This window comes from Chanos chanos, chromosome 8, assembly GCF_902362185.1.
Source record: "Chanos chanos chromosome 8, fChaCha1.1, whole genome shotgun sequence".
In the NCBI taxonomy this organism is placed as follows: domain Eukaryota; kingdom Metazoa; phylum Chordata; class Actinopteri; order Gonorynchiformes; family Chanidae; genus Chanos; species Chanos chanos.
In genome coordinates this window covers 44,955,149-44,981,254 of record NC_044502.1, presented here as the reverse complement: position 1 = coordinate 44,981,254, position 26,106 = coordinate 44,955,149, and the positions used below count along the sequence as shown (strand labels likewise).

General features: G+C 41.8%; 3 protein-coding genes across 3 annotated transcripts in view; 1 reads left to right on the top strand and 2 right to left on the bottom strand.

Moving 5' to 3' along the window:
- The window catches only part of cep76 (centrosomal protein 76), a 9,574-nt gene extending 3,306 nt beyond the window's left edge, over positions 1–6,268 (bottom strand). Inside the window, exons 1-9 of the mRNA XM_030783299.1 lie at positions 6,206–6,268; positions 5,923–6,081; positions 5,741–5,822; positions 5,379–5,603; positions 4,627–4,812; positions 3,709–3,806; positions 2,969–3,097; positions 2,309–2,497; positions 707–873 (exon numbers count right to left, since the gene is read on the bottom strand). Coding sequence (XP_030639159.1) covers positions 707–873; positions 2,309–2,497; positions 2,969–3,097; positions 3,709–3,806; positions 4,627–4,812; positions 5,379–5,603; positions 5,741–5,822; positions 5,923–6,081; positions 6,206–6,268 — 1,298 coding nt within the window. The remainder of the gene's footprint in view (positions 1–706; positions 874–2,308; positions 2,498–2,968; positions 3,098–3,708; positions 3,807–4,626; positions 4,813–5,378; positions 5,604–5,740; positions 5,823–5,922; positions 6,082–6,205) is intronic.
- Positions 6,269–8,770: 2,502 nt separating this feature from the next.
- On the bottom strand, positions 8,771–16,217 carry ptpn2a (protein tyrosine phosphatase non-receptor type 2a). Its single transcript, XM_030781546.1, has 9 exons — positions 16,108–16,217; positions 14,914–15,004; positions 14,621–14,721; positions 13,854–13,952; positions 12,478–12,615; positions 10,860–11,069; positions 10,246–10,407; positions 9,335–9,531; positions 8,771–9,041 (listed from the first exon to the last, which is right to left on the bottom strand). The coding sequence occupies exons 1-9, from the start codon at positions 16,162–16,164 to the stop codon at positions 8,849–8,851; spliced, it is 1,248 nt and encodes a 415-aa protein (XP_030637406.1). The 5' UTR covers positions 16,165–16,217; the 3' UTR covers positions 8,771–8,848.
- A 2,956-nt stretch (positions 16,218–19,173) lies between these two features.
- Positions 19,174–25,199, top strand: LOC115818788 (nucleoporin SEH1-like). The gene is made up of 9 exons (XM_030782273.1): positions 19,174–19,359; positions 19,704–19,754; positions 20,091–20,237; positions 20,680–20,891; positions 22,097–22,195; positions 22,308–22,448; positions 22,678–22,832; positions 23,296–23,440; positions 24,957–25,199. The coding sequence occupies exons 1-9, from the start codon at positions 19,249–19,251 to the stop codon at positions 25,036–25,038; spliced, it is 1,143 nt and encodes a 380-aa protein (XP_030638133.1). The 5' UTR covers positions 19,174–19,248; the 3' UTR covers positions 25,039–25,199.
- Positions 25,200–26,106: the final 907 nt, after the last annotated feature.

Genomic DNA, 26,106 nt, shown 5'->3' with positions numbered 1-26,106 from the left:
TGGGAGAGTGATGCCCATCTCCAGGCAAGAGTGTACAGGGCCTTTCTGAGCCAACATCTACAGACTCTGAGAAGCAGTTCTTCCCCTAGCTACCACTTTTACAACAGAATAATGGTCCTGCCTGGAAAGCAACAACAACAACAACAACAACAACAACAACAACAACAAAAAACCTTCAACAGCTTTTCTGGAATTGAAGCACAGGTCCACTTTTAAACCCAGTTCCTGGAACGGAATAATTTGGAAATTGCTGTAGTTCCATGTTAATACTGTGCAGCTGTGACCTGCTGGTCCTATAAGAAGGAATTACTTTAATGAGTCTCATTCACGAACAGGATAGACAAGCCATATTGCTAAAAATTCAACAGAAATACAAGTGAAATAATTACACATGTGTAGTTTATAACATCTATTCATTACCTAAGAGACATTAGGCTCTTTTTTTTTTTTTTTGATAATTATCCTTGTGGCAACAGGCAACAAAAAGTTTTTCACAAGGGAAAACAGCGTTTGCAATTTTGTTACCTCCTCACAACAAAAAAGTCAAACTGACTAGACCTAATGTGGCACCGAATGTGGATTAAGAATGAATAGACACTTGAGCATTGGTGAGAGAGTACATGACAAAGCATTTTCCCAGATGTAGACAGTCAATAAGTGTGTGTGTGTGTGTGTGTGTGCACATGGTGTGTCTGGGAGTGTCTACCTGTGTGCAGTCAGACTCTCCCAGAAGGTGACAGAGCCGTCCGTACCCAAGGTCATGACCCAGGCATGGGGTATGCCTTTGGCCTTGGTGCCCACACAAACGTAGGCATCCAACCCGAACCCCAGCAGCAGACTGCATAGCAACGTAGCATGGTCCTCACAGTCGCCCTGGAGACAATAAGAAACAACAACAACAGTAAACTAGACGGTTACCATGTTCACTAAGTACACCAACACACTCTGTATGTGGTCATCTGGGCTGGGTTCTGTTTTTGATCCTTTAATATTTTTGATGTATGTTGTATTGAATTTAGATGTGTTACTTTTCAGTGTCCTGATCTTAAAATGCACACTTAGAAAGAACCAACCTGACATGTAATCTTTACAGCTCTCGGCTCTAGAACGTGCTGGGACACAATGCCCTCAATCACGAAAATCACTTTCCTGAACTATTCGACCAGCAAAGCCAAAGCTGATTACTAATACAAAACCGGGAAAGCAGTAAGTTACCCTGTGATTCAAGGACAGGCAATTCTTCCCCATGGTGTCACACTAACTGAAAGATTTTGTTCCAAACCTAATCTAAATGCGCTCAGTCCTACCAAAGAGACCCTTCTCTAAGAAGCATAACTGTTTTTGGTCTAGTGTGTCGTGACATAGGGGTAGAGTGGAGAGTCGCTCGTTCTGCGCTGCTCTGAGATCCATTTTGTCTTCTCACTTAAAGCTGGTGAAGGTCACAGGCAGCCAATACAATGATCATCAGATCTTAGAGCAGAAGCTCCTCACGCTACAGCCATCTAAAAAAAGAAAAAAAAAAAAACGCTTCTCTTTCAAGAGGAGAGAACACAGGCTGAAATCACACAGCACAATGAGTGTCCTTCACAGGAACCCTACATTCCTGAGAGAGAGAGAGAGAGAGAGAGAGAGAGAGACAGAGAGAGAGAGAGACAGAGAGAGAGAGAGAGAGAGAAAAGAGGTGAGCGGTAATAAAAAGTGAATACAGCGGAAGGAAGGCAGCTTTCCTAGAAAACCTAGCAGACCTTCACAATCACAAGACCAGCCGCGCTCCATTCCAAAGGCCTTTTCTCAGAAAGGCGAGAATAGGACACAAGTGAAAAAAGATGGCTGAAGTATTATATATCCTCCCTGCAGTGTCCTGTAAAGAGCATATTTCATATCCGTGGGGTACTCATGAGAACTTTTTTTTTTTTAAAGGGGGGGGGGGCGGTTGAAAACAGTTGAGAGAAATTATGGGAATCAGCTGTTGGAGACAGGAAAGACGTGTCCATGTGTTGGAGAAATTCAAGCAAAGAGGAATTTACAGATAGGATCCACGATCCTTCCAAAACTTCACACAGTCTTGTTGATAAGTATTTGGATAATGAATCAGTTTCCCCAGGAAATGACATGAAGCTGTCTAAACACACGAATGTGTTTTGAACTCGAGGCTTATCTTACCATAGGATCTTCTAAAGAAAGTACAGCAATATGTCTTAAACTCTGTGTCTTAGAATTTCACACGCGCTGCTGCATGTACGAGACATCGTCAGGTTCTAAGCTCACGTGACGTCATGCAGACAGACGACTCCGATTGGATGCTCACCTTGTTCCTGCAGAGAAAGGCCATCATGGTGCACCATTGCTCGTGTTTGGCTCCGCCCCCCAGCGTGGGGGCTCTCTCCAGGGCCAGCAGACTGACGAACCGCGCCGCCTGACGGGGGCTCTCCAACAGCCGCCCCGCCCTCAACACACGCACGTACGAACACACAGGCCTGTTTATACCGTTCTCGTCCTACGCAAACGCACACATACACATACACACACACCAAAACAGCCACACACACACACACACACACACACACACACACATATACACACAGGGTGAGAGGGGTTGGAGAGGGCAGTAATGTGACCACACTACAGATAGAGGAACGATCTATACGTAAAAAAAAAAAACCAAAAAAAAAAAACAGAGAGAGGTCACAGAACATCACGACCCTCTCACAGTTCCGAGAGAGAGTATGCACAACACAGTCTGATACCAATACATGTATACATTTTTTTTCCCATGAAAGAAAACAAAAAATTTCGGTTATGATTCAAGCTGATTCACAGGGCTATCAATGGCTCCATTCACAAAATGTATTTATTTTTTTTTGAAAGTCTAACTCTAACTAGTTACAAAAAAAACAACACATTATTAAATAACAAGATGTTAGCAGGAGGAAAGATGGATTAGGTTTTCTGAGGTGAGTTAACTAACCTGAGCGAAGATCTTGACCAGTTTGCTCTGGTGAGAGGGTCTTATCTCTAAGAACTCTCTCCACCACTGCTTGGCATAGACCAAAAACAGACGCTCCTTCTCGGCCGTCTTCTGCCTCTCAAGGGATTGCTGCCAAACAGGAGGAGAACAGGGATCTTAACTAATTCAACTCACTTTAGTAATTAATTAGTCTGTTAATTCACTGGTGTATTACAGTATATTCAGGTGAACTCTCATAGCTGTCTGAGAGACTGTACCCAGACTGTATTGAATCAGAGTGAAGGTAGGAATGATCTCTGTGTGTAATTGTACCACAGCCAGAGGTTTGTGGGGTAAAAGGTCCAATACTTTGATCGTGTGCTGATAGCGGATATGGGTGATTGTATGCCGTGCTGTTTTGCTTCTTGGAAGTATAAAGAACATCGTGTGACAATTTCATATCAACGATGAGCAGAAATGCTCTCTCTCTAATCTCACACCTCTCTCACATCAGCGTGTTTGTTTAGCGTACGTGTTCTTCTGTTTACTGACAGCACAACCAAGCTGTTTCCTTCATGAAAGAAGAAATTTACATTTAACATTTTATGTTCGTCTATCAGTCTCTTTCACACACTCACTCTCACTCTCTTATACACATTCTGTCCACTGCCTATCCCTCTCTCATACACTACCTCTACTGGCTTCTCTCTCTCTCTCGCTCTCTCTCTCGTCAGGAGCTAACACAGCTGTCAGTGTCTCACCTGAGTAGTGATGATCTCGGGCGTGAGAGTTTCACTGAGGGGGGGGTACAGCTCCAGCTGCAGATTGAGAACTCCAGCAGGTACTTTACATTCACTGCCTTCACAACACACACACACACACACACACACACACACACACACACACACACATATATACACACACGCAGACACACACACACAGACACACACAGACAGACAGACACACACACACACACACACACATATACACACACACACACACAGACACACACAGACAGACAGACACACACACACACACACACACACACATATACACACACACACAGACAGACACACACACAGACACACACACACACACACAAATGGTTAACCCTAACACAGTGAGTATGCTAAGAGCTTAAAAAAATAGATTGCGATGTTTTACCCTTAAAAGTATAAAACAAAACTGACTTAAATTTCCAGGGAAGTTAAACTGTGTTTGCTCTAAAGTGATATGTATCTGGTGGGAAATTACATCCAGTTCAGGAAAAGTCCAAGAGAGGTGCTGCTCTTTATCACCTTCATATTTTAACGAAACAAACTCTACAGTAAATCTTGACCATCGATACTCTCCGAATTTCCTAACATGTCTCTGTACTTTCTCTACTGAATTTCACATTCCTCTAACAGTAGTCTATTGACATCCATCATATACAGCTGTGCTGGATGCATATAATTAGCATCAGTCCAAGTTAGCACAATATACTCAAATGAGCTTTAATCGTTTTGCTTCGTGGAAGAGAAATGTAGTAAAACGTATCCCACATGGAGGAGAACATCCAGATGGACAAACAGGGAACATGTCTTTTGTCTTTAGATGAACATATGAAATGTTAGTACTTTGACTATTTACAGTTCAAATGGCAAAAGCTTATTCATTAAGTAGTCAAGTCCACTTACCAACTCCCAGCAGTTCCACAGCGATACCCGCCTTCCCGTTGGGTGCACTGAGGACAGTTCGCCAGTCGAGAAAGTAAGAGGAGACGAGAGTGGTGTCTCCAGACGTGTCTGTCCTTATCAGCACCATGTGGACAGGATCACAGATGGACAGCATGGTGGTGGCATCCGCCATCTTACTGCTGTCTCCTGATAAATAAACAAAGAGACAAAACACACGCACGCACACGCACACGAACGCAATGTGACTACAGGAAAAGCACTGAGCAAACTGACATTCGGTGAACAAGAACCAGGTCAATCCAACCCAGAAACACAGGGTGAAGTTCAGTGGAACTACGAGCTGATAACTAAGTATTTCCGTATTGAGAGCTGTCAGACATACTTTGAGACTGAAGTGAATGGAAAAACAGCCTAATGCTGATGTAGTTCTAGCATATTACATCTAAAAAAAAAAACATACTATGTGTGTGTGTTTTGTTTGTTCATTTCTGTTGATTCAAATAAAATGACTGGGTTAAATGTGATCTAAAGTTTGAGATGAAAGAGTCTCTACTGTCTCCATGTGGCTCCTAAAGAAGTGACTCAGGGCCTTGGACATAATCAGAACGAAAATGGGTTTGATGCTTTTCCTCATACACGAAGGAAAGACGTTAAAGAGGTGAATACAGAACCTCTCAGTTTTACATGTGTGGATTCCACCAGAGAGATCAACAGAACAGTCAAAGTCCTGTGAGAATATCTGAACTGAGTACCTGAGCCATCTCTGTGCACCTCTAAGAGGAAGCCCTCTTGCAGGTCAGGCTCACAGGCACAGGGAACCGGTTTGGAGCGAAATCGCTGGTTACGGAAGTGTAGGTAGAGGGTGAACGTGGAGCACACCTGACCAGGTAAAGGCTCCGGCTCTTGCAGGTGCTCCAGGAAGGCCTTTCCCCCAAGTACCTGCAGGTAAAGGTATCTCCTTGCAGGATTTATATTAGCTGGTAACATAAATCAACAGGGAAGTCAGCTTGACGTTTTAAATAGGAGTCATGTCATTCAAAAGTAAACGTTATAACATCGGAGGCAATGCAACATCCTGGTTGCAAAGCGAACAATGACAAAATGTTGTACTCACATTTCTTGATCTGAGTTATATCCTTGTCAATAAAATGGGTTGCAGGCTTGTTTGCAGTCCCCTCTTCGGTTTTCGACAGATCCTCGAAAAACAAAACACAAATACGGTTTGTTTAGTACGCCACAGAGGCAGTACAGACGCAGTGCCTTGAATGACTGCACGCAGATAAAAAGATTAAGTACCACACTGGAAAAGTGCAGATCTTTCATAACGTCATCGACAATTCCCCTGCGTTGCAACGCAGCCATGAAATCTTCTTCAGTGAGCGGACGACGACCAGGATCTGCTTCTCCTCTGACCGTCTCCGCAAGCACATCTCGAATTTTTCCATGGATATCCATCTGAGAAAGCAACGCTACACAGCTTCAGTTTACATACTACAAATGTGGAAACAGACAGTTGAATCTGTTTAACTGAAAGCTAACTAAGGTTCGGTCCACAAGTAAGTTTTAGTGGTGTGCTCACCTTTCTCAAGTGGTCGTGTATTATTTGTTTGAGTTCAGATGCTTTCTCTGGAGGAAGAGTCATTTCGTTTGAAACAAACGCTTCGGTGTTTTAACACTGCACAAAAGAACAGAAATTACTTATTTACTCCTAACATTAACGACAGTTTTTATACTTGGGTGTTCATAAAATCTCAGTTCATTTTCCTCAACTAATTTTGCACTAGCACGTCTCCATTACGAGTGTTGTGTACTTGTAGACTCCTCCCACTAAGCAACTGACAGTTTAAACTCTGGCGGACAATATAGCGGGTGGAGGTCTTCCTCAGTGCCGGAGCGGAGCCAAATTATATATTGAGGCAGAAGATGATCGATGTTTCTTTAAGTTTTAATAAGTCTTTACAGACAAGACTAAGATTTACAAAACATGTGTATCCATATAATCCGAGGTTTTCCTTTTCAAAAACTTAAAAATTTAATCAGGCATAGTAAGAACAACTATGACATACAGAGGACATGAAAAAAATGAAAACAGGGGACCTTGTATTTATTGTAGTTTTGTTGACTAGACGTAGCTAGATGTCTTGTTGCAGCTGTACCATCGGAAGCGCTGATAAATGATGTTTTCCAGATACTGCACCGTTCTGACCTCACGTAGAAACCAAAAGCTATTTTTAACAGAGTTCAATATATAAACGGATGCAACAGTTAAGTTTTAGGGTACCTCAGGCACAAGTGATCAAAGGTATTGATAACTGCATCTCCAATGCGGCATATTTTATTCAAAGGTAACTAAAGCGGACTATAATAATAAAAATAATTTCAGGTTTCTAAAGGTGTATTCAGCCTTCTAAGGTAGCGTACGCGCACCTCTTGACCCACGCCGCATCATCGGCAGAATCCCAGTTTGTCTTCATTTTAGCAACTGTTTTCACTCATCTAAAAATACACTGCCTTAACTGACGGTCATCACGACTAAGCCTTCACTCCTGCAATACTGAAATCAAATCAGACATTTTCCCGGATACGATTCGACAAGCAGGGTTTAAGTGGAACGGTCGGTCTTTTCCCGGTTGGTCACTTGGCCTTTCACTGGAATGAAATTACCACGCGACCATTAGCCACTTCTGGAAATATTGGATCAGTTCCTGGAACACGGGCCTGGGAGAGGCATCTAATTTGACCCTCATTGATTCCGCTAAGTAATACACATCATAACCACAATGAAATCCAGAAGTCTGAACCGAGGAAAAGCCATTTGAACGGAGAGAAAGACTCTGACCCCTCTGTAAGAAAAATATAACCGGGTAGCTTCTTACGGCTGTGGTTTCTGGCTACCTTTATTTGGGCTCATGTTGTATCAGTTTACCGAACCCCCCCTTCACATCAAAACCAATTACGAAAAACGTGTGGCATCCTGCACAGCCTATATTAATTTCATTATATGACTCAGCCCAAAATCACAAAGAAGCGGCATGAGTGAGAACAATAAACACACAGTAGATGCGTAATAAATCAGTATTGGAAAAAAAAAAAGATTTAACACACTAATTATTCGCGTAAAACAATGCAATCGGTTCCAGCCGTACAACGGAGACGAGGCGTAGCGTAGCAGAGGTATGTGCATGCATTGTACTTGGGGCACGAGGAAGTCCATTTTTTAACGAGGCACAAAATAAATGAGCAACAATCTCGACAATCAACGTTCCCAGTCTAAAATGCAGAAAAACGAAATGATTTTTCTTATCCATTTGAGTGTGTGTGTACATACATATATATAGGTATGTATGTGTGTGTGTGTGTGTATATGTATATATATATATACACACACACACACACACACACATATATATATATATATATATAAAATTGGCAACCTTAGGAGGAAAGAGTGACAAAAGAACATATATTCTTGGTTTTGAACACGTTTTTAGTATATATGTTTGATTTTAAAAGTGGGACATATGCCACATTTGTATTACATTTTGGTGACAATCGATGCATCAAGCTTCATACAAGATTCAGTGACGTTGCTGTAAAAGAATAAAAACGTTTGGTTTTGACCTGCTGAAAATAACAACCTTGGGTAACCAGCTCCTATCCTGTTTATGTCCTTTCCAGAAACAAATCCACCTAATTCATTTATCCTCACTCAGCTAATTAAGTGTCCATCCTTCCCATGGTGGAGGTGGTGGGAGGGGTGAATTACTCAACAGAATCAGGTGGATTAGTGACTTGCTGGAACCTTTTCCATCACAGAGTTGTCTTCGAAAGCAACTGTTTGTGTAAATACTCTAGAATGTGTTTTTAATGACACTGTCAGGCGTATGAAATACCCCTCACCTTTTTAAATGGAGTTGTTGTAAATGAGGACCGATTACATATTTAGTAAGTACACGGTACACAGTGGCCACACTATTTATGACGACGCAGTATCACACGGTCACTGAAACACTCAGGCAGAATGTCACAGTACAAAAGTGGATACAGTCTCACTCCAGGACCAAGAGAAAGGGAGTGAATATTCTCTCTCTAGATCATTTCAGCACCTGGTTGTTACAGAGTACCATAGTCTTGGTCCTGGAAACAAAAACAAAAACAAAAACAAAAACAAAACAAAAAAAAAGTACAAAGTAAGAGGAAAGTCTATGTGGGACCAGAGCCATCATTGCGAAAGGAAAACCCAACACATGAGGAGTCCAAACGCCACCGCAGCTCCAGCCCCTACATTCAGAACAATGGGTCTCCAGTAGAGCCACGTCTCCTTCTTTTTCTCTGCGTCTTTCATCTTGTCTTTCATCTGCTGCAGCTTCTGCGCCATGCTGGTTTTCTTCTCCTCCCGATGCCGCTTGCGTAGACTGCCAGGAAAGACCATCAAGGTTACTTCTCTGTGTTTTCATTAACTGAAAATATATTGTAAAAAAAAAAAAAAAAAACAAAAAAACAAAAAAAAGGTTCTTCTTGGAAGCCATAAACACAATGCCTTTTTAAATTTAAATGAAAGGTTTATGAAAACCGATTTTGTGTGACACTCACGTTCTCATTTGCACAGAGTGACTATCGCATGCAGTACTCCAGTGTTTCTAATAATGCGTAAAACGGGTACGAGTTTAGAAAATGAAGAATGAAACCCTGTCATGGGCCAACTCACCTGCTGGATGTGTCCTCTGTGTGCTGCTCTTCCTGCGGCGATTCCGTGCAGACGTCTGACGTCTCTGGTTCCTCAGCCTCTGCGAAAAGCCCTGTCTGTCCATTCAGCAAGTCTGACAGCCGCTGGGTGTTCTGGGAGGTCGGGGAAAGGTCAGCCGCTGGTTCTAGGTCCTCTTCAGAGAGCTTCTGCCACTGCTTCTGCAAGAGAGAGAGAGAGAGAAGGAGAGAGAGACGCATCAGGAAAGCTGCAGGTCATCACAGTCACACTCTTTCTATAGGAGCTCAAACGTATTTTTTAAAGGAGACAGTTAGCGCCCCAAACCACCACCACTGCATTCTTATTGATGAAGATTTGATGAATTTCACATGGCTGAGTTTATAGAAGCTAAAATTAGCATTAGCATCCTTACAGCTTTTAACAATGGCATTTATAAGAGGGCCAGATTTGAACAGGTCAAAGCACATATACTCTCACTGCATTCAGCTATAGCGTGAAACTCCTAAACCCCATCAAACACAGCCAGTGAAGGACATAACATTATCTCATCCACAATGTTATTTCACAACTGTGGGGGAAAAAAAACGTCCAACAAATCACTACAAAAATGGTAAAACACGTTTTCCATATTAAAAGCAGAACGTGAAGTAAAGGTTAAATGAAGGTCATTTGAGCATGTCACTCAACTTTGACTTCAGCAGCTGAGCTTGTGTATGTGAGAATATAAAATCTAGTTTTAGTAACACTCAGGGTGTTTACATACTACTATCTCATTGTGTAAATTACACCTCGTAACCTTTGCATCATTAACCTGCTGCTGTACTGAGCGTCCTCCCAGTTTGCTTTAGTTTGGAATGACGCAGCGTTGACATTTTTACAGTGGGGTTCACTTTCTCGTAAATTTCACGACATACCTGCAGAGAGTAATCACCCATGATGCACTTGGCTCCCTCCATAATGGCCATGTAGGAGAAACGGAGCTGGTCTGGGGTCTGAATGAGACCCATACGGAACTCCCTCATGTCAAGCAGAACCTTCTGGACGTCCACAGACGACGGGTCTTTTCTCTTTTCCATCTACCAGGAAGACAGTTGCCAAAAAAACCCAAAACAAAACAAAGACTTGAAAACCTCCCACCGTCATTTTAGCATCCTGTACTGCATGTGATAAAAACAAAGTTACAGCTATCCTCTTTTTAATGAGAGTTTTTTGGTTTATAAACTATTGGTGTTCCTGAGAAGTGCCGTGACCCAGATTCAAATTTAAAGGGCAGCTGTCCAACAAAATTCCACAGTACACATGAGGTTACTGTTTGTCTGAAATATTTTGAATTAACAGTCCGCTAAAAGTGCGGTCACCTCTTGACTATGTCAAAGTAAATATTTATCACGTCATAAGCTTGGGTAAATAATCGTTCTGTTCTTGTTTTATGTTCCCCATAATACTATCGTGGTCATAGGAATCACCTTCATAAAACACTGATTTCATACACAGACTGAAACGGGTATGACTAGGCAGTGGGTCGTACCAGAACCAGACACGTGTCGACCAATGAGAAGGTCCCTGAGCGACCAATCCCTGCGCTGCAGTGCACCACAGCAGGACCGTTCCCCGCCTCCAACGAGCCCGACTCTCGAACCTTGAACAAGAAGTTGAGGAACGACGCCGGGGATTCTGGGACGCCAAAGTCCGGCCACGTGGTGTAATGGAAGTGGAAGATGTCTCTGGTCTCTCCCGTCTGTTAAAAAAAAAAAAAAGTTAAGATCCATGATTGTCTCATGATTATACTGTCGTCATAAACTGAACCCAGGACAGTGCAAAGTTGCTCCTGAAGAGCTCAAGCGTATGGCCTCCGTTTTCATTCAGTTTTCATTCAGTTTAATTCAGTCCGTTGACAAATTACAGGGACTGTTCAGCTTGAGAGCATTCACACCTGATATTCAAAGCCATTTTTATTCCAGCAGGAATGTCTCTGGACGTCACAGACTAAACCCCTACTGAGCCTTCCGACTGCCTTTAACAGAGCATGGGCATACCAACAGCATCATCATAAAACAAGACAAAACAAAAAAAAAAAAAACCTCTCAGACGAAGCCTAAATAAAAGTCTTAAACCAACAATCTTTCTGTCAAATACAATTTACAGTTTACAATTTGGCATTTAGCACACGCGTTTAAAACCAAAGCGACTTACAATAAATGTGTCAAATAGAAAAAAAAAAATGGGGGGGGGGGGGGTGTCAGAAAATTGACAGAAGAAAAGAAGAGTCAAAGTCAGACAAAAACACCTCAGAAATGTAAATAAAAAAAAACAAACAAACAAACAAAAAAACATCTGATAACAATCTTTTTAGATCTCGTCCTTAGTGTACTTGTCCTTCCTCCAGCATGGACGAAATCTTCTTCTCATTTGTTTAAGCAGGACATTCCAGAGTCTGGAGGCGTAAACCCCCCCCCCCCCCATTCCATCCCGCCCCCCACCCCCCCCCCCCCCCCCCCCCCCCCCCCCCCCCCCATCCCATCCCGCCCTGTTCCGTCCCATCCCAGTTACAAATAATGCAGATGTGCTGAGATAAGACAATCCCACACCAAGACTGGACCGGGCTAAAGGGATGACAAATCTGTTAGTCAATACACTAGTAACGAAAGCTTTAAAAAACCGATAGAGACGCATTCTAAACTCCATCAGGCAGCTCCTACGGACGGACTGTGAGCTTTCCATCTAACTCCTGTCGATAAACTGGCTCAGGCTCTCTGACCCAGTGGAAACACATCAGTGGTTTGTTTTGGCATTCCAGCCAAGTGAATGCCAATACAGCATGGGCAAAACTTCTCACTGCATCAGCTCCAGTCTAGCTGTGTGATTCCACACAGTCGCTGCTGCACTGGGGCTTATGCACAGCGACATACATAGAAAGACGCGCTTACGAGTCAAACCTGGTTCAGGACGCAACATGGAATTAGAGGCCTAAGATACTCTCAGAATTAATATATTGTATATAGTTCAAGCATATACATGTATACACACACATATTTAAATATATGTAATAATGTCATAGATATAGAGGTCACATAAAACAATTCTGAATAATAATAATGCAATGTTTTGCAGCATAAAAAATAAAGCATGTGTTGACAGTTTCTTACTTTGGTGTTGTGCAGCTCTAGCGTTCGTATTGTGTAGTAGGATTTCACATTCTGCGACTGCAGCGTCACACGGAAACCCGTGTCCCTGAAATCCATCTCCCGTTCCTCCGCCGATGGCCAGTACTGAGCACATTTTTCCTACAACAGGAAAAGGACGGGATTCAAACAGGCCATGGCGTCAAACCTGCCTTATTCAATGTGTGTGTGTGTGTATAAAAATAAAGTAACATCTGAAGAATGAATCCATATACATAGATAGATAGATAGATAGATAGATAGATAGATAGATAGATAGATAGACAGATAGATAGATATAGAGATGGATTCATTCATCAGACGTTACTTTATTTGTTCTTAATTAAAAAAGGCCAGTCATCTCTACGTGATGTCAGCCAGTGCAGAGGAGCAATCTGGGACAGACAATGAACAGCAGGCTGTGAAGAGAGCTGAGTGTCATTTCCAAGAACACTCTTGCCCGGTTATTTCAGGCCTAGAACCCTGTCAGAAAAACTACTCTCTGCTTCACCGTCCTTGTCCGGCACTCTCCTGTGTTTCAAACGACGCTCCGTCCTGCGGATGAAATCCACAACACGCTTCTCGAATGCTGGCGTGGGCGGGGATGGGGGGGGGGGGGGGTTGCTAAGGACGGAGGTGTCAGCCAGGGGCTCTCTCAGGGTCAGACATCTGAGAGGTTGTGGGAACCGTCGGTACGAACAGCACTCTCCACCCACAGCGTGGGACGTGATGTCATCTGACAATACTAGCGGCTCGTGGGAAAAGATGCAGTGGGTGGGTCCACATATCTCTGTGTCCACTAGCCTCGCTCACCGGGACCAGAGTGGCTGTGTGTGGCTCACCGGGACCAGAGTGGCTGTGTGTGGCTCACCGGGACCTGAGTGGCTGTGCGTGGGGCTGGGGACACTTAAAGGTCATGAGTAGTTGGGCATTCCGGACTGGGTTAAAAAAAAAAGGGGCAAATTTGGAAAAAATTGGAAAGAGAACTGGGGCTGGGGAGGGAGAACTACGACAACACCCCCATCTTAGGAAATGAGCCTCTCCGTGTACAAAAGGGGGTCCCTTTAAAATGGCACCAAATTTCACTGAAAACATAGCTGCACCCTCACAACCGAGCCTTGTTTTCTCTACGGGGGATCAGAGAAGGTGACGTGACGTCACACACACATACACACACACAAACACACACACTCCACCTTGTGTTACAAACAGAATGAGGCAAGTGTTTTTTTAGTGAAATCTGTACCTTTGCCAAAATAACATCCCTCACTAATAGGAAATGGGAGGGAAAAGTGTGTGTGTGTAAGTGTGGGAGTTGTTGAAAATTGTTAATAAATCAGATGACATCTTCCCATCCTTACCGAGCCTTTCTCAATGAGTCTGTTGAGCATAATAACGGCTTTGGACCGCTGTTCCCAGATCATTAACCAGAAGTGACCACAAGTGTTCCTCAAGGGGCCCTGTGGTGAGAGAGAAATATGAGCTAAGACACCCTCAAAACATCCGTCTCAAAGCCCTGAGCAAACGGACACATTAAGCACAAAGCCGGACTGTTAAACAGTAACGGAGCCTTTCCTAAAGTGGAGCAAACAAGTGTGGTGAAAACCACGGAGGCTCCAGTCTATTAAAAAACAAAAAAAACAAATATCTTCTTCAGACATTAGTCATAAATAAGGACGCGTTATTTCAAGCACAATCTTCTTCAAGCAAAGAAAGTGCACAACATCTGAACATCACTGCACACATCAGTGATAAAGAAAACAATTCTCAAACAATTCTCTCATTTCCATTCAAGTAAAATGGCATTTTGAGAGTTGAGGGGAAAAAAAAAACAACACATCTCTTTACGTTCCTCCAGACGACATTCAAACATAGGTCTCAAAGCATGAACTGTTTACATTTCACTAGATAAAGTTCATTTTAACCCATGGTATATATGGGATGAGCAACTAAAACAAAGGCCAATGGCCAACTTAAAGGTAAACAGAGAAGGACAATTTAATGGTAAACAGAAGAAAAAAGATTGACTAACTTTCAGTTATGTTTTAAGATCTCTTTCTATTGTGGTAAACAGCAATACAGTAATTACTCTACACATTTTTGTTGTATTTAAGTTCAGTTCTCTTACCTGAGTTAAAATATAACTTCTCTGGGCCTCTTGCATCACAACCAAGCTTGCATTAATGTAGTCATTCTCTGAATTTTCCAACCTCACTCGACTGTGATCATCTGGACACACACAAGAAAAGACAAAGGATCATTGACAAGACAAAAAAAAAAGAAAAAAAAAGCAAAGTCCAACTCACGGTTCACAGAAAAGACATTTATTGTGAACACATGTGAGCATGCACTTTTTCCACCAACCCCATACCATGACCTTGCAATAACGCCATACTGCGTTAGCACAGAATCGGCACTTACAGGGACTCACATCCCTGTATCTATTCCGGTTACGGTTTTCTGGGAAGTTTGCCACTTTGTATGGACACTCGTGAGACTGGTTACGGATTTCCTGGGAAGACAAGAAAAAAAAAGAAGTTCTTTACATACCGTCTGTTTCATAAACTCGTGCGTTATATGATTCACATAGTGTTAAGCCAACAGTATATTAGTTGTAACTGTAATTAGTTTTATAATCAGCTAAATCTTTCAATTTATATAAAAACTTAAAAGATCCATACGGTTTAAAATTGTGTGTGTAGAGCCAACAACGCAGTTATGTCGAGTGGGGTGACTGTACATATTCGCAATCGCACTAGATCTGTTAACTGATTGTAAAACTTTGAAACCGTTATTTTCGTAATATAAAATATCATAAAGTGTACATTGTGTCACAAACTAGGTTTAAGGTGTCTTGCTTTGCAGACTTCGTAGCACCTGCTAAAGATGGTGCTGCGAGGGGGGGGGAGCAAGTCTTGAGAAAAGCCACATTTGTTTAGCAACCGTGTAAGTGAAATTTCTAGGGAAAACCTCGTCAGTTCTCAGAAACCTCATCACTGCTCGTTTTACAGGAAGCCTGTAAGTGTGCTTGCAAAGCTGTCAGCTAAATGCTAGCAAACCATGACTGATGGCTTTGAGAATACTCGAGAGGAGACCCAATGTAAGACGCATAGACAGGAAACTGTACATTTGTACAATGCCTAAACATACTGGCGAGATGAAGTAGTAAAATACCAAATTATGTTGACAACTAATGTAACGTTAGCATTCACTGCAAGACGACATAGCGTCCAAGTAAATGAAAGGTTAGCACTGGCTAGATAACACCAGTTAATGAATGTAGCTGAATCCCTAAGTAAAGTTTGCGAACAAAACAACGTCGCCATTAGACTCTAATAACTTCAGTACAGATATTTTTATATGTATATTAATCCATAAAACGATTTCATATGTATGAACCAGAAGCCGCGTTTCTTAGTACCACGCACATGCGCATTGCAAAGCCGATAAAAGTAATGTTAGCGACATAGCTAGCAATTGAGGATTTTTTAAGAGGTAACGTCAGTTTTCCACGGTAATTTCGTATCAATTCCCTCTCACGCCAGCCACGACCATTATTCAAGCGTTAAATAAAACCACTTACCAATCTTAGATTTAACGTTTGGTTTAACTTACATTGTACAGATTTTGCCATTGTCCGGACGAGTCTATGTCCTGAAACTCTTGATCCATTTTAATCTGGGATGAGGTCAGTCTGGCATTAAAGTAAATAAAAATAAAAAAACACGCCTTGACAAGTTACTTTTGCATCCTCACATGCAGTCATCATTTCACAAGCACGGAGAAACGAACTGACTCTGTCAGTCTTACACCCGCAAGGGGATGAAGAGAGACTGGCTGCCCACACACACACACACATACACATACACACACATACACAACTTCCGTGTGTGTGCTTGTGTGAAGATGAGGTTTTGTAGTGACAGTGGGGTGTTGTTCTGACGAAGGGAATTAATTAAGTATTTCGGGGAATTTTACTTAACCTGTTAATTCAGCAGTGCATGCTACGTTAATGTTAAGGACACGTGCGTCCAGCGTTCAGCTTTACGATTACAGTAGGAGAGGGGACGTGAGTTTAGTTAGACCACCCAGAGAGGAACAATCCATTTCTATATCGTTGGATTAAACCAGTTTTTCTTAATATGGCCGAAAGATACCCTTAACACATTTCAGTTTTAACACAGCGCTAAATCTTAAATTGTCAAAAACATATTTCTGTTCTCAGATGTCATTCAAACACTGTCAGTCGATTTACCTGCGGTGACTAGGCTATACTTTTTTTTTTTTTATTTGACGCACCAATCCCGAAAGAATCCGTAATAAATGGACCGATACAAATATCCACATCGGAAGAGACAACCGTGTATAGTTTTTAGATGATGGAAATACAAAAGAAATTAATTATATTCATCAGTATAGACATATTAAACATATACCATTTATTTATAATATATATTATTAATTGCTTGTATGGGCTGCACTATCACTGAGATACGTCAAATCCATCTTTTGGCTGCGGTTCAGCCCGTGTGTAGTACTCATTCACGGTATAAGACTGTGCAAGACATATTTTTATCTTTTTTTTTTTTCAGATTAAGCAACATTCCCAGAGTATGAGAACGTATAGATAAGCCCACATAGTTGTTTGACATTTATCAAGCACGTCGAATTGCCTTAGATGTCGCTATAACAAAAAATGAGTATCAGTGGTCATCCGAACTGCCTTGAATGTTTGGGTTTTGTTTTGTTTTGTTTTAACCTCAGCGCCTAAATCTCAATGAACAACACGTCTCCCTCAAGGCCCTGAGCTGACAGCTTGAGTGAGTTAATTAAAGACCTCAGTAATTAGTAGACCAGATGAATGTGTGTTAGTTGTGGATTAGAACAGAAATTGTCCTGTTAAGTGGTTCCTCAGGACTGAAGTTAGGAAACACCACTCTAAGCATATCCCTGTTGCATATGTCATTCAGCAAATCAGTGGTGTCAGGCTGATTCACAGCCTCAAAGCTGCTCCTCATTATCAGTTAATAAGATAAGATGTTTATCTAGAATATGCAAGGCAATCCTTTGTAGCATCTGTAGGTGGGTTTGCAGGGATGTGTACGGACCTATTTCAAGGGGTTGTGTGTGTTAACCTGTTCCATTGTTAAAAACGCTAGTTTAACTTATCAGTGTTAATATGAGAGGGGCTTGTTTTTTTATTCTTGTTGCTGTGATGGTGATGTTTTCACCTAGTCCAGGTAAGTGCCCTTACCCAATCAGAGATGTGTTCTGTGTACATTTTTTAGCTGTATCTTTTGGTTGCTGGTGTTTATTCCTGGAAAGGGCAGTTATTTGCTCCAAGAACCACTTGTCATGTGGTACAAAGTGCAACTTCATATTTACTTTATTATTTTATATGCCTTGAACTTCAGTAATGTTCCTCTACTTCAGTAATGTTCTTAATCGCCATCAGACAAACGTGACAATACCCTGGATTAACTGACATGCACGTGGACTCTGTGTTTTGAAACCTTTTTTACCTTTTCAGCAGAGCAACGCTGTACTCTAGATGTGTTTTATTTGCCAGAGAATGTGGGCATGTTTTTGTGAAAACCTCCCATGTCTTGGAAACTGTTGAAATGGAATTGTCTTGTCTTTTTTATAAAAAAAAATCTTGTCTAGGACAAGCACTCGAATGCTTTCGATGTGATCTTGGTTTCTGGGACTTGTGCTACACGACACGTACGAACTGCAGTGATGATGAACAATGCTTTGTTGGAATAGGGAAAGCAGGTAAGGGGTTTTTTTTGTTTGTTTGGGGTCCCCCATCCTCTGTTCTCCTGCCAGTCTCTTGCTGTGTGTGTGTGTGTGTGTGTGTGTGTGTGTGTGTGTGTGTGTGTAACCAGTGTACATTTACAGTACTGCCTGAACCCTCTGTGTTTTCCAGCGTCTGTGCTTGATGTAAAGATGATGGGCTGTGCTTCTGTGGCTGAGTGCAATCAGACGAGCACTGTCGAGTTTCCCAGCAACCAGACTGTCTATGCCATGACCAAAACCTGCTGTGAGGGAGACTTCTGTAATGGAGCCTCAACTCTTCAGATAACCCGCACTACTTTTTCTCTAACCATATTACTCATAATTCAGATAACTGGCCTGTTCTGATTAATAAAAAAAAAAAAATCCATTTTTGCATATGAAAATCAAGGGGATCCTCTATTGTGAATTAGTATTTTTATATTGTTTTTGTAAACATTGTTGCGAAATGCTTCGTGCGATTGAATAAAATCGAGTCAACTGGGATTTTGTGTTTAGTCAATTCTTGGTTCAAGTCCTTCATCAGCTTTTGGGACGATGTAGCAGTTGTAAAACAAGAGAACTGCTGAAGTTGTGGTTGTTGTACAGCGCAAAAACCAGCAGAGGGCGTAGGAAGCCCCCCCTGCAAGTGTCTGCCCAGCGCTTTCGTTTTCGTCACGCAGGCGCAGTGTCGTAATGTGTCTTTGCCTGACTGGTATAACATATTCAGCGGCTATTTGTTAATCTTTTATATGAAGATCGAATAAAATGCACCGCTTACGCATGAGTGGAATTCGTTTTCTCTCCGGATTTTTTTTTTTTCCCCCACATAGTTGATGGGTACATCCCGACATATCTAGCATAGTGTTCCCGCGTGTCTTGAACAAACGGGAAAAGATTTGAAAGACTTGCGTCATAGAAGACCTGCAGAGGCTCGGGTGGAAACTACAAACAAGTGGGAGTAAATCTGTTGATCACACAATGTTTGTGGCTCACAGCATTGCGGCGGATCATAAAGATCTAATCCATGATGTCTCTTATGATTTTCATGGTCGTAGAATTGCAACATGCTCAAGCGACCAAAGTGTAAAGGTAAGGTCAGCAGAATGACTATATCTTAAAGTTAAGGTAATTTTCATAGGCTAGGGAATCAACAACAAACAGGTCATTGAATGTTTAGGTGGCCTTTGACAGTATATCCAAACATCTTCGACTTCGACTGGCAGTATTTATTATTCATTAAACAAAGATGATAAATTATCAAGACAATACGTTGATATAATCAAAAGGCGTAGCTTTGATCACACAGCATCACTGCCGATCGTATGAAGAAATTCATGTTACAGTTTGAATAAGGAATACTGGGTGACTGCGTTGATTGGTTAATATCTACAATGAAAGAAGTGATGTTTTTAATAATGTAATTTTGTTTTCAGGTGTGGGACAAGAGTGAAACTGGTGAATGGCATTGCACTGCCAGCTGGAAGGTTTGTTTACAGTGTGATAGAGCACTTGTGTATCTGAGTGTAGGTGTAGGGTTCAATGAGGAACTAAATCATTGCCGCAATATTATTGGTTACGTGACGTAAGACTACAGCTTTCTGTAACTTCATCCAACCACAGTGTTTAAAAATGACTTTGCTTGAAAGTTAAACTCCTCTTTTTCCCAGAATATTAAAACGTAACGCTAATGCGTTTGAGTGATATCTGTAGCTGTTAAAAACGTTGCCTAGCGCTTTCTTGAAGTGACCAATACATAATTATTTCAGATACGTATGTTCACTGTAGGCTCTGAATGCTGAAACTGAAGGCCTTGTTTTCAGACACACAGTGGGTCAGTGTGGCGTGTAACATGGGCACACCCAGAGTTTGGGCAGGTGCTGGCATCCTGCTCTTTCGACCGGACAGCAGCTGTTTGGGAGGAAATCGTCGGGGAGTCCAATGACAAACAGCGTGGACAGAGCCACTGGGTAAGAGAGAGATCTATTCTAAGCAAGCTCGGATTCTTACCAGCTTGTATCATAACTGTCACTCACCACAAAAGAAAGAGTTAAGTGAAAATATGTCGGTGTACTCTAATTTAACAAAACAAAGGATTTGTCAGTTGATTCACATCCAAAACACCAGTCTACCTTAAAAATGAATTAAAAAAAAAAAAAAACTGGCCCAGGAAGGGCAGATCTTTCCACATTTTAATCAGGAAAATACCACGTACTGAGGGAATCGGTACGCTAAATCACAGTAGCTATTTCATTCTCCCATCTGTCCGTGAGCCTACGTTTTACATCATGTCTTTTAATTCACCTACCTGTCAAGGAAGTGAGCGATCCTCTTAAAGATACTGCAGAGTGTGGTCCACCTGTTATTGTCTTCCGAATGTGACTTGCCATTATCACCATGCGCCTCCCCCAGATAAAGAGGACCACACTGGTGGACAGCCGGACCTCTGTGACAGACGTGAAGTTTGCTCCCAAACACATGGGTCTGATGTTGACCACGTGTTCTGCGGATGGGGTGGTGAGGATCTACGAGGCCCCAGACGTGATGAACCTCAGTCAGTGGTCACTGCAGCATGAGCTCTCCTGCAAACTTAGCTGCTCCTGCATCTCCTGGAATCCCTCGAGGTAGTGCAGGAACACACATGCAAATATATATATATATGTACACACATATGTATATATACACGCACACATGTGCACTCTCACACACACACACACACATACATACATATGTGTGTGTGTGTGTGTGTGTATGTATATGTGTGTATATATATATATATATATACACACACATATGTATATATACACGCACACATGTGCACTCTCACACACACACACACACACACACAGAGTGCAGACTTAAGTGGACATATACTGTTACAACACACACCTGCTTTAATGCCGAATCCAACACATGCTCAGCTGCTCTCTCTGGTTCAGGGTGTGGCTTCATCTACACACACTGCACAAACCGCGGCGTCGTCTCTCCAGAAAGTTTGGTCGTCATGTCCTTTCTGACACCAGTCATTTAGAAGTACAAAAAAAAATGAATATATAGATATTGATCATTTTAGCTTCCCGGGGCCAGTGATTTGCATAATTAAACAGTAGGTTTTCATGAGTGAATTTCTACAATAAGACAGTCGGTGTGTAAATTCCTCTCGCATTCCTTTTGTGTAATCTTCTCTCACGTTTTATTATTGCAAACCATTTTGATTCATAGCTTTGCTGGCACATCACATACACTCTCGCAGTCTCACAATGCACTGCACTGTTCACTCAGCAGATGTTTTAGTCACATGCCGTGTTGTCCATGTAGCACAGTCATGTTTGCTAGGCGTGTGACCTGCCTGACTTAAAGGAGGAATAACTTGTGGTTACACTGAACACTGAGCACTGTTTGAAAGTCGATGGTAATATGTATCTCGGATGGAGAAGTTGCGGAATGTAGACCAGGAACTGTAAATAGGTTGCATACCTCAGCTAAAGTTTCCTCCAGACCAGGGTCAAACCAGTATTTGAAATATCTGAATGTCTGGGCCCATCTCCAGTATTGTTTCGTGACTTTTTTTTTTTTAACCTTGTCTCCTTGGTACTACTTGGACTGAGTGTGTTGAAATAGCACAAAACGAACGTCACATCAATATCTCAAAGTCTTCATAATCACTGCCGGCTATTTATTCATTGATTTTCAAATTAAGAGAAGAAAGACACAAGAGGAGGGTGGAGAATTTTGATTGGAGGAGGGACTCAGGACTGGGTACTTCATGCACAGCACTTGAGATGATGTTTGAGAAATGTGTTGCTGTTTGTTTGTTTATTTTCTGCAGCTCCCGGGTTCACCCTCCAATGATAGCAGTGGGCAGCGATGACAGTAATGTGACGTATGGAGGCAAGGTTCAAATCTATGAGTACAACGAAAACACAAGGTCAGTCTTTCCCTCCGTCTGCATCTCTTAACAGAGAGCGTGACATTGTCCCTCCCTCTGAAATGTCTGATTCAGCCTCAACGGGCTTTTTCTTTTTTTTTTTTTACGGCAGAAAATACGCCAAAGTGGAGACGCTGTCTACGGTCACAGACGCTGTTCACGACGTTGCCTTTGCTCCAAACCTGGGGCGGTCCTTCCACGTGCTCGCCGTTGCCACCAAAGATGTGCGGATCTTCAAGCTGGTTCCACTGCGGTGAGCGTTCTTAACGTTTGTGTATTACACGCAAGCGTCTATTAAAACATCAAACAGCTGGAAATTTTTTGACCCACTTTTTTTTTTTCCTTCACAATTCAGGATTGTATAAAACCTGTTGCATGACTGAAGGGGTCGCGTGACTACCAGGACACAGTGGTGGGTGTGGCTTTTTGTTGGAAATGGATGGGAGTGTCTGATTGGGTGTGTTGGTGTGTCTGTCAAATAGGAAGGACAGCAGTTCTACAGGACCTTCGAAGTTTGAGGTGCAGCTCATGGCCCAGTTTGACAGCCATAACTCACAGGTCTGGCGTGTGAGCTGGAACATCACCAGTACTCTTCTGGCGTCCTCTGGAGATGATGGTTGTGTGCGTCTGTGGAAAGGTGGGGGACCTACACATCACTAAACATAAACAGGATAAAATTAACGGAATGAATGTTGCTTTCCCTATTAGAAACAGACTGAGAACACGGAACCGAGTCCTAAGTCTAAGCAAACCTTATATTCTTTTGAATCAGTCCCAGCTAAACAGGGTCTCAAACTAAGTTGAGTTAGTTTGTGCTGTTCTGTTGCTCCTGTGGACACAGATCTTTCATATCTGTATGTTATTAGGTGCACGGAGCTTATAAAAGTTTTTGAAATGGGCCAATAACGCATTAAAAAAATTATGAATTTAACCACAGGTATGACACAAACAATCTGGGAACCTATACCCTTGTGTTGACTACAGCGTTAGGTTTCTATGCATATATTTCTTTCCTCGTTGAACTCCACTCACCTGTCAATATTATCAGCTGATTAGATGGCATTCCAGTCGACTGTGTCATAATACGTATGTTATCTCAGCGAACTACATGGATAACTGGAAGTGCACGGGCATCCTGAAGGGGGACGGCAGTCCGGTGAACGGGTCGTCGGGTCAGTCCAGTACTCTCAGTGCGGCTCTTGGTTCGGGCACCTCTCAGGGCACTCTGAACGCGGTAGGCGGCAGGTAGGTGCGGCCGTCTGAGGTCTGCTCAAGAGACATGGAGCTGAGGACATTACTCACACTGCTCGGCTGAGGGGACTGCCGCACTGATCAATGGGGCCAGCTTACCACGCTTTTAACACTTGCAAAGAGATCGAAAGCCAAATCAGGTCCACAAAACATTATAATTTTTTTTTTTTTTTTTTAATCCTAAAGAATAATAATTGGGTCTAAGACACAGGATCTACTGTAGTCCTTTTTCATTGGTACTTGATAATTGTTTTTACCTTTTGTATCTTATGAAATTTGTCTAAATATTATATTTGACAGGACCATTACAGGAACACGACATCAGATTTTAATGAGTTTTATGAATACTTTAATTAATGTGCTTTTATCACTGCCATTCCATGGAACTGACTGTAGTTTTACGACTCCATGACATGTTCCATCAAGAAAAGAAGAGTCCAGTAGAGCACAGTTGGATCACTCATATACACACACTGACACACACACACACACACACACACACACACACACACACACACCTTCTCTAAAAGGGAAGTTTGAATGTAGTGCTTTAAATAAATTTACCTCACTTGAAAATGTTGTGCTTGTTTTACCTGTAATAGTTTTTTACTATTGTTACAAGATTTAAAAATCAGTTTTACTATTCAAGATGTATCACTTTACAATAAAAAAAGACTAATGTCTCTATGAATGGTCAGTTTTTTACCCAAGTTAGAGAAAGAGGGCATAGTAGCATAATAGCATAAATTCATCCTAATCATGAAACAGTGTTGTCGTCATGTAACTAAACTCTTTGCATCGTACAATAAAGTTATTTAAGCTTCTAGCCCACTAATACAATGCTTGCCCTCCCTACTAACCGTATAAAATCGTCCAATCAGAAGCCAGCACCAGTGTCACTGCATGAGGTTTGATCAGTGCATGTGACGAATTAATGACGGACTTCTGTTGCAATCTGTTGTCTCAGAACCTTTCTCATTTGATGGTACAGACTGAGAGCACTTAACACAAAGCTATATACAAAAATAACTGACGTGACCAGCGGTGAATAATAGTTTTGTTGAGTCCTATATTGTTAACCTGAAGGTAATTTGGTATTAATAATGCTCATTCAGGATTAACAAGAGTTTCCACTTGAATGTGTTTCCAGACTTAAAAGTTTCTTAGGTCTGGAATGAAATAGCATTTTGAATGGTTAAGCTGTGCTCTGAATGCAGTGTAGTCCATTCACACTAAAAAAACAGACCCTGGACTGTCAAATCCAGGATTCTGAATCAGTTTGAACTAATTATGAGACATTCCATCTGAAAGACAGCACCCGAGTAATTACAAACCAATTTGAACAAAAAATCAAATCAATTCAGTATCGGCTTTCATTTAAAGCCTTTTTTTTTACATTTAGACAGTTGTCAACCTTAATTAAAGTCATATCTTTAAAGAAGAAAAGCAGTTAATTTATTGAGACTACAGTGAGGTGAATGCTAACTTGCTGCTTGTTACGTGTACACAGGAATAGCAAGAGAACACCCTTTACCCCACCTCTGCGACGATTCACCTCTCCAAAGATATACCACCAGCCTGCCTACTACTAACTTGAAAAAGCCAGCTCTGTGTGTGTGTGTGTGTGTGTACCCTGGCTGCTGTTTTTCGGGGGTGGTAATTGGTCATGGATGAATGTTTTCTTGTTTGATGAATCATATGTTGGTATCAGGTTGGTATCAGTGTCCGTCCGTGTTTTTGGTCCATGTCTTGCAATGTGATGAGATTACATTAATAAATAGGTAGGTGTATAAAGACCCTATGCATTTCATTGATGATGGGCCATAAATATTGTGGGGGTGGGGGGTCCTGATGTGTCCTTCTTTATAATTGCTCACCATGTTTCTTTGTGCCATACTTTGTATGTTAACATTCGTGTCTGTCTCTCTCTGTTGTTGTGGTAACTTCACACCATACTGAGGGAATATTTCACAAAGCAGGATTTTTCAGTCCACTGAATAGCTTGAGCCAAAAGCCAAAACTGTCCAGCGGGAGAACAGGTAAGAAACATACCTACTGGTCAGTGCTGACTTTTGTCTTAAGTTATCTGAATTACTGAGAAATCCTGCTTTGTGGAGCACCCCTACACAGCCACTGACCTTTCCATGATTGATAAAAGCAGACCTGAGCCTGACAGGAAACGGAGTTCATCAGTACTTTCCAGTAGCCTTGATTTTTAGGAGATGACAGTGAAGAGCCCTCTCCTCAGAGTGACCAATTTAAAACCTCAGCACTGTATTCTTGACTGATCTGCATGTCATTGCCGCACCTCAAATTATGTGTTCTTGTAGCTTTATCCGATAAATAACATTTAGGTGAAATTTGAATGAATATACAATCATGGATAGTCGAGAATTGTCTAAAACGCATTTGTCTCAAACTTCTTTACATACTTGACATATGACTCCGAGCAACCTTCTAATATGTGTAACGCATTAAAATAAATTTTAAAACATTTCCAGAGGCTGTGAAGTTCTTCTGTATCATACTATTTTGATGACACGGTTGTTTGTCATTGTCCGTCAGAAGTCCAAAACAAAGTATTATAAGATGCTATGGAACGATTGACTTGTTCCTAAAAGCGGCAATGTTTGTCTTCGTATCACATGTTCTTTCTTACT

Coding starts and splice junctions, on each gene's coding strand:
- ptpn2a (XM_030781546.1), bottom strand. CDS start 16,164: ATGGATCAAGAGTTTCAGGACATAGACTCGTCCGGACAATGGCAAAAT. Junction 15,005..16,107: donor AATGGCAAAATCTGTACAAT/GTAAGTTAAACC, acceptor TTGTCTTCCCAG/GAAATCCGTAACCAGTCTCA. Junction 12,616..13,853: donor GACTCATTGAGAAAGGCTCG/GTAAGGATGGGA, acceptor TTCCTGTTGTAG/GAAAAATGTGCTCAGTACTG.
- LOC115818788 (XM_030782273.1), top strand. CDS start 19,249: ATGTTTGTGGCTCACAGCATTGCGGCGGATCATAAAGATCTAATCCAT. Junction 19,360..19,703: donor CAAGCGACCAAAGTGTAAAG/GTAAGGTCAGCA, acceptor TTTTGTTTTCAG/GTGTGGGACAAGAGTGAAAC. Junction 23,441..24,956: donor CTGAACGCGGTAGGCGGCAG/GTAGGTGCGGCC, acceptor ACGTGTACACAG/GAATAGCAAGAGAACACCCT.